General features: G+C 34.3%; 1 protein-coding gene across 1 annotated transcript; it reads right to left on the minus strand.

Annotated features, from left to right (window-relative positions):
- Window positions 1–699: 699 nt before the first annotated feature.
- On the minus strand, window positions 700–8,402 carry LOC115888959 (myosin regulatory light chain 2-like). The gene is made up of 3 exons (XM_030908851.1): window positions 8,382–8,402; window positions 7,526–7,809; window positions 700–1,003 (listed from the first exon to the last, which is right to left on the minus strand). Exons 1-3 carry the CDS (start codon window positions 8,400–8,402, stop codon window positions 814–816), a joined length of 495 nt encoding a protein of 164 aa, XP_030764711.1. The 3' UTR covers window positions 700–813.

An 8,402-nucleotide genomic window follows, 5' to 3' on the forward strand; every position in this document is an offset into this window, starting at 1 on the left:
TAAATAATAATTAAATAGTTTAGTTATTGTTAAAGGATACCCAAAACAAAAAAAAATACCAAGTGTGCATATCATTGTACTCAGGAGATCGAGTTCTTTCAAAACCTGAAATAAAAATGCAGGTCCGTATTTAAAAAAAATAAGTTCGCCTCTATATCTCACAAATTATCAGCTAATTTGAAATTCAAAAAATACTATCAAATAGCCTTAATAAAAGTGGCTACGAGAATGTGCAATTAGTTTTTGATTTGCTAAAATGTAACGACAAAAAAAATAAAATTGATTTTCAAAAACATCCGTTTTTTTCCAAAAAAATTCAACAATCCTTGAAATTTTAAAGCTTTTTGGTATCTATTATGGTATGGTTTCCGAGATACCAATGCTCATATCTCGAATTTGTAGCACCCTGTAGATTTTTATTAACAAAAGTGTTATTTAAGCAGTTAATATTAGAGTTACACCGTTACTGCATTGTTCAATGTCTCAGAATAATTATAAGAAAACTATTATAAAAATAGAAACTATTTATTAAAATGTAGGAATAATTCACAGAAATAATAATATATGCAATACATGAATCAAATAATATAACATTTTTAAAATGACACAAAAACATGAGTTAAATACATATAAAATTTTAACAAACAATCATCCCTTGTCTTATTCTTACTCCCAAATCACCAAAGCCATATATAAATTCTGCTTATTCACATAATATAAGTATATAAACAATTACCAGATTGAATCAATATAAACAACCACCAAAAATTGGTCATAACGTATAGTAATCTGTGGCTTTAAATCAGACAATTATTAGATAAACAAATTTATAAGCTGTTTGTGTGCCCAAGATTCGCCTTCTTCTTCAGTCGTGGCGGTCAACAAAGTAATCAGAGCTGCCGTATCTATGTTTCCATCATCGTCGATATCCATCGCATCAAAAGCATCATTTACTTCTTTTTCGGTAAATTTATCGCCATAAGTCATCAGGGCAACCCGAAACCTAATAAGACACCCATTATAAAAATCACATTTTTTTTAAAACGTCACAAAAGTATTCGTTTTTGCGACGCGATTGACAATATAAAAAAGTCATTTTAAAGTATAGGCATAAAAATAAAAGCACGCCTAAACGCAAAAGGACGAAAATACATTATTAAACTGACATAAAGTCTCAAATTCATCGAGCGTGTCCATAGTTTCTCGATATATAATTACTTATAAGGTCTTACTTTTAAATATTTTTATAGTTCGAAATTGTTTATTAACGAAAAATTATTTATGGCGTTTGAAAAAAGAAATAGTAGGTATGTTCTATTCCGGAGTAAAAATGACTTTTAATGCCCGTCTGTATGTCATATTCGCTGACGCTCGTCCGTAAAACCTACAGACTCACCACGAGAAGTATCTTTTTTACTCATGCCAACTGTAACTCAGAAGACTGTCATGTCTCACGGGTAGAGGGTGTGGGGGGTCTTGGCTTAACCGCCTAGACCTAGAAGAGACAACCTCACCAAAACCTAAATACTCGATGGCGGGACCAGGTCAAGGGATGCGTGGAAAGGAATAGAAGACCTTGAGGGCACCAGGGGGCACCCCATTGTATTTACCTCTGACTTCTATATGCGGGGCTCTGTAGAAGTGAACCGACTAACCCTAGCTAATCGTGGGATCAATATAAATCAAAAAAAAAACACCATCGGTAGAGCTGTGGGAAATTCCCTAGCAACACTGGGAACATTGTTAATGCAAGTTCCAAAGGGCAATCCAAAAGAACTACAGAGAGCCAGTTGATACTTGCGCGAGACCAGCCTCCACAAGTGACTCACAAGCTATAAACTCCTCTAGTAAGGGCCAGGGCCTACCTCTTAGATTCAGCAAGCGACATAAACTACGGTTTCGTCTACCCGGCCTTAGTCAACCAGGCTAGATCTGTGAGTAGGTCTTAGCGGAGCAGAAGTACGGGATATACATACGACTGCTCCACGACCAACTTTGCTGCTATTGCTGGACAAGTAAAAATGGCGGTGCTGCCAAAGGATTAGCCAGAGGTTGCACTGACCATCTCCACACTTGTAACGCAACGGTCCACAAAATGTGGGTGCGTTTTGCGGAAGCTTACTCGCGGGGACTTGATCCTCATAGATTGTGTCTCAAGAATCGGCGGATTGGTTGGTGGAAACGGTACCTATGTTTAAGAATTGGCAAGGCCGGGGCTGGTTGCAGTGAAGGTAGAAAACATCCCAAAAGGCGACCAATACTGTCTTTCTACCAAGGAGCAACGGGAAAGACTCCACCTGTTGAGCCTTATCCAGGCTCAGAACTGTAATGTAAGGACATCGAGATGGCGAGTAATCAACTCGAGGACGGAGGGTTATAGTCAGGTCTTCACAATAGCATTGACCTCAAATCGAGGAGGAAATAGAGAAAGAAGGATATATCCCTATTATAGATTCAGGCAAACACCGGTATCAGATTTAAGAAGAGACCAAGTTAAAGTTGAAGAAAATGGAAATAGATCCTTCAGCTTCCACCTCACGGGTTCACTTCACTTCCACCAACCGGAGATAAGCCCTCGTCTGTGAACCGTGGGAGGATGTATAGAATCGGAAGAAGAATATCTGTTGTGAGAGGAGGATGGAAAATACCATGTCCCCCCTACAACAGAAAAATCCTCAAATATGATGGGTTAGGTATCGACTGTATGATGAGTTATAACTCAAAGGAAGGGGGACACAATAGATCTTTAAGAGCTTATTGGACTTAATAAAAATACCAAACTGTGTCTTGCTCTTACAATTTTAGTGATACGTGCCATGTCTCGTGGGGAGAATCCTCACTTAAAAATGAATTTATTTTTCATATCCATGGTACGGTTACGTGCGGCGGATGGAGGATTCACGGCTTCCTAAGAGAGTGATGGAATGGGTACCCCCGTACCGTAGGAGGAGAGGAAGACCAAAGAAAGCCTGGATGGAAGGTATAAATAGGGCCATGAGTGCCAGAGACCTGAGAGATGGACAACCGAGAGGTGTGGAAGAAGAGCATCGAACAACGGCGAAAGACAATTTTATTAATTTGCCTTGTCAATAGCAACCTAGTCTAATAGCAACAAAATTTATAATCATTAACTTGCAGAAAGTTTAAATAAGTACTCATTAATTTCTCATCAAAAATATGAAAAAAAGTTCCAATAAACATGGACATAGGGTGTTAAAACTTTTAAGGTAGTTTTGTAATTATAAAATAAAAATGCCATTATTTTTTATTTTGAAATTGCTGTAGGTTAGATAATAGTAATAATAACTAGTAATCATATTTAATAACAAATTAGGTAAAATATATTATTTATTTATATAATAATTTTATAATATCTTGTTATACTTATATAACTTACAATTCGCATCAAACATTACACAATTTTGATATTAAAGAAAAAGTCAGTGGCACATATTTTTTTTTTTTTATAGAAAAATATAAACTGAAAAATATATTGACAAAATAAGTGTAAAACAGTTTAATGCCGAATCAAAGTTGTCTCTTGATATTTTGTCGATTTTGGCCTTCTTGGTGATAGGATAAACGCAATTTTATTAATTTGCCTTGATCCAGAATCTAATAAGAACTGCGATCAGTAACTTGCGAAAGTATCAAATAAGTATTTATTGACTCCTCATCAAAAATATGAAAAAAAAACTGCATACATGGGTATGGAAATGCATAGTTTTTCAGATTACAAGATGTTAAAACTTTTAAAATTAGGTTTTTGAAATTACCTTAAATACATTATTTTATTTGAAATTGCTGGGATTTGGACTATATACTAATAATATATAATACTAATAATATTTAATAATAATTAAGTAAAATATAAATTTTATTGGTTTTCTGCTAATGATAAATAAAATTGCGTTTATCTCATCAAAGAGGCCGAATTCGACAAAATATCAAGAGATAACTTTTAATTGGCATCAAACGGCCTACACAATTTTGATATTAAAGAAAAAAGTCAGTGGCGCATATGTCCTTTTTTGAAAAATATTCCAATGATAACCCATATGCACATGCACGTCCCTGATGAATTTATCGACACTTTTTTAGCATTAAATATGTAGCACTTATATTAACTTTTACCTTCAAAATTTCATTCGAATCTCTAAAAGTACTTGGAAGAAAATTATAATAAATCGAAAGATTATTAAGACTTACAAAACCCTGTAGCTACGAAACAAAGCAGAATCGGACCTATGTTGATATGAAAAATAAATCATATTTTTAAGTGAGAAATCCCCACGAGAGATGGCACATGTTTTTTGAAATACCCTGTATAATAAACCATACAGGAGTGATTGACATGTACAATCGAGGGCTGTTGCAGAATCACATGTACATTTTCTTGGCATTCACTGGCATCAGTCTTACGGCAGTCGACTATACACACAACCAAACTTATATGGAATCATCTACTATTTTTTTAAATTTTTGAGATGTATGAAAATTTTGTGTTTATGAATAAAACTCAGTCCTTACCAATGACTTTTAATAAAAAATAATCCATATAGCAATAAAAAAAAATCAGTTCCCAAAATAAACAAAATGGTATTTTGTTGGTTTCTGAAACGAAATTAAGATTTAAATTTTTAATGACCAAAAAGCAAAAACAAAAAGAAAATTGATAATTTTAATATTCCTTGTTGCTACCTCTAGCACTTATGCAAGTTTCTATCGGCGCTGGTATGCTTCTTATTAAATTATTAACGTTGTCTTGGGGTATGTTTTCCCATTCTGCTAATGCTGCATCAATAAGCTGTGCAAGATTTACTGGATTATTTCGACGAGCTCTAACCCTTTTTTTGAGCTAGTCCCACAAGTGTTCGATAGGGTTTAGGTCTGGTGAACAGGCAAGCCAGTCCAAAACTATGTCTTAGCGGACACCTTCCGTCACATTCTGACACATTCTCTAGTCACTCTGCTGGTATGGGGAGGTGCTCTATCGTAAAAGAAGAGTTAAAATTATCTACAATTGCAGCTCTCTAAAGACTAATGATTGATTCTAGTACCAAATCAACATATCTCCGACCCGTTAAAGTTTGTTGAAGTGGTAACAATGGAGTTTTTGCTCCTAGTATAATACCTTCCCAGAACATTACAGTTCCTCCTTTATATCTTGATACAAATTTGGCAGCCTGAAGTCTCGCTCGTCTTCCTGGAGCTCTGAGAACCCGAATTTGATGGTTATCTGATCTTAGGCCAATTCTTGTCCCATCCAAAAAAAGAACATTTTGCCAATTCTCATTTCTCCAGTTTTGATGTTGAAAGCATCAATTTAGCCGGTCAATTTTATTTTGCCGAGATAACTGTGGGATCCGTAACTCTCTCCTACTGTAAAACACTCGAGCACAAAGCCTTTTTCTTATGGTTTCAACTGAAACGTTTACACTTGCAGCTGCCACAAGTTGTCTTTGTAGTTCTGGGTGAGAAACATTGGGATTTAGATTTTCTAGCAATTTGGCACACAAGAGGCAGTCTTGTTGTTCAGTTGTGACTCTTTGGCGACTTTATCTGGGCCTATCCTTGTGTGTTCCTAATTCTAAGTATCTTGCATATGTTTTCGACACACTGGGTAACGCCTACTATCTCTGCAACGTTTCTTTGGAGCATTCCTTGTTGGCTGAGAGCAATAATTCTTCCCCTCTATACATATGTTAATCCAACATAAGGCATTTTTTTTAATTTTTTTGGATCGAATGAAAATTACCGGACAATCGTGATTTTACTACTGAACACCAAATTGAAAAGAAAATAAATCGCAGCAGTCGTTTATTGTTTCTTATCAAGTTTATTGTTTATTTACAACAAAAAGCCTTATCTTAAAGTTAAGTAAGAGTTTAATTAAAAAGTATATGAATTTTTATCCTGGCACGAAATTTAGTCAGAAATAAAGAGTGATTCCATATAAGTTTGATTGTGTCTAATTATATAGCAGACATAGGTCTTTTTCGCAATCATTGGCAGTTGCTTGGCAGTAAAGTTATATTTTGGCAGTACATGACACTTTTTAACTTTTCATCCTGTGAGACAATCCTCGCTTAAAATCAAAAATTTGTTATTTCTTTATTAGGAAATTAAATTCAGTCTGTCCAACGATCCAGGGAATATTCCAACGGAGGGCATCCAAAAAATTACAGAACATATAATTTACCGTTGTATTAAAATGACAGACACAATTATCACTAGTGTTGCACAAGACAAGGATTCTTGTGTTGAAAATCTCTCTCTCTCTCTCTCTCAATTTCTTGTCTTGTCTTGACATTCAAGACAAGAAATTTCCAAAGTCTTATCTTGCAGTTTTCTTGAATGGTAAAGTCTTGTCTTCTCTTGCAAGACTCTTGAAATTTCCTGTCTTGAAAAATTTTACATTCTAACAAAAAAGTAATAATATTTCTATATTTTATTTCATAGAAAGCGTCGTATATAAAATGTAATACGGAAAAATGAACAACAACGATGCTAATTTTAGCAAAAAAATCTTAACGGACCGCAAACAAACTACGTCAACTCGCCCGTTTGACGAAACAGAAGCCATTACCAAATAAAAGCTGAACAAGAATATGTAAGGTTAAGTTCATTTTTTAGTGCTAGTTGTTAATTCTTGTCTAGTTTATTATGTTCTATTTTGGTTACCCGTTTGTTACTTTTATTTTTTATGGTATTTATTTTACTTTTTTATTATGGAAGATTGGTTGGAAAAGTTTGGACACAGGGTGTACGGAAAGGTCATGCTAGAGTGTACTATTTGATACTACTTTTTGTTCGCGGAGCAATTTCGTGCATGAGAAGTAGTACCAAATAGCGCAAATAGCGTGCTCGTATAATACCAATTACCAATATACGGTTTGTTGCCTCGACTTTATTTTATTTCATTCTCAACTGTAAAACACTGGCTATAATAGAAAAAAACACACTGGTCAATATTAATGCCGGGTTTATACAACATTTGCATAAGTCGTAATCATAATCACAGTCTTAATCATCGTCATAATCACAAGTTATTACGCAGAACATTTTCATAATCATAGTTTTTATATCAATGAAGTTGGGTAACATAATTCAAGGCTAAGTTCATGGTAGATGTCAACAGGTTTATAAGAAGTGGATAGTTTAACTTTTATGATTATAACTATGATTGTGATTACGACTATGTAAATGTTGTATAAACCCGGCATAACTTGCGCAAAGACCTAATTATCACTTAAAAAATCTATCATTTCAAACTTTCAAGAAATCTTGAATTCAAGGAAGCTTGCAAAACTCTTGAAATTTCTTGCATTCTAAAGTCTTGTCTTGTCTTGAAATTCAAGACAAGAAATTTTGAAAGTTTTGTCTTGAATTTCTTGCAAGAGTCTTGTTCTTGCAAAACTTTTTCAAGACTCTTGTGCAACACTAATTATCACTGCCATATTATTCTCACTGGACAGACTTTATTGATAAGGATTAACTAACTAATTAATAAGATATAACATACTTTTCGCCGGGGATTACTCCATCTTCGTCGAAAGACTTGAACGCCGCAACGACGACCTCATCTTCATCCGTACCACCCGTTTCAGCCATGCGGTTGCCGAACAATCCGAGCAGTTGCGTAAGATTAATTGGACCCGATGCTTCATGAACCATTTCATCCAGCTCCTTTTCGCTGGCAATTTTACCAACCATGTCGAAAGTGGCTCTCAAGTCTTCCTTGCTGATTATCCCGTCCTTGTCGTGGTCCATTATTTGGAAAGCCTCCTTAAATTCGGCTACTTGGGCCTAGAACACGTTAGGTAATTTAACATGCCCCATTATAATGATCAAAAATATAGAGATGACATACTGTGTGACGTAAAAATTGCCACACCCCGTGGGAAGTAGTTGGGATAAAGGATAAATATGAATAATAATAATCGATGACATTTTTAAACAAATTTACTGAAAGGAAGCTGACTTAATTGCTTAAAAGGTTGAAAGCTGATTTAAGTCTTTTATAAAAAGACTTAAGTCAGATTTTTATATATTTTTATGATTTCATGATTTTTATTCAATCAAATTTAGAAGTTTAATTTGGAATTCACTATTTAATGATACCTTAAGCATTCGAACTTTTTTCCCTTAAAAATCCTTATGGTGTTGACGAAGTTCTTCTACTAGATAAGTAAATCATAATAAACTTTTTTGGAGGAGCGTATATTATTGAAGCAGTTGATTCTATTGTTATTTATGATGTTACTTTAGACGTTAAATTTACTTCCATAATTGTCTAATTTAGATTTTAATTTAAAATTAAAAAAATAGCGTCCATTTTATGAATAATCCAAATTTTAATTCAAATATTGTTTGCTTACCTGTGTGAACATTGAAGACAT

The sequence above is a fragment of the Sitophilus oryzae genome, unplaced genomic scaffold (assembly GCF_002938485.1).
Source record: "Sitophilus oryzae breed Bouriz unplaced genomic scaffold, Soryzae_2.0 scaffold_1171_pilon_pilon, whole genome shotgun sequence".
Lineage (NCBI taxonomy): Eukaryota > Metazoa > Arthropoda > Insecta > Coleoptera > Curculionidae > Sitophilus > Sitophilus oryzae.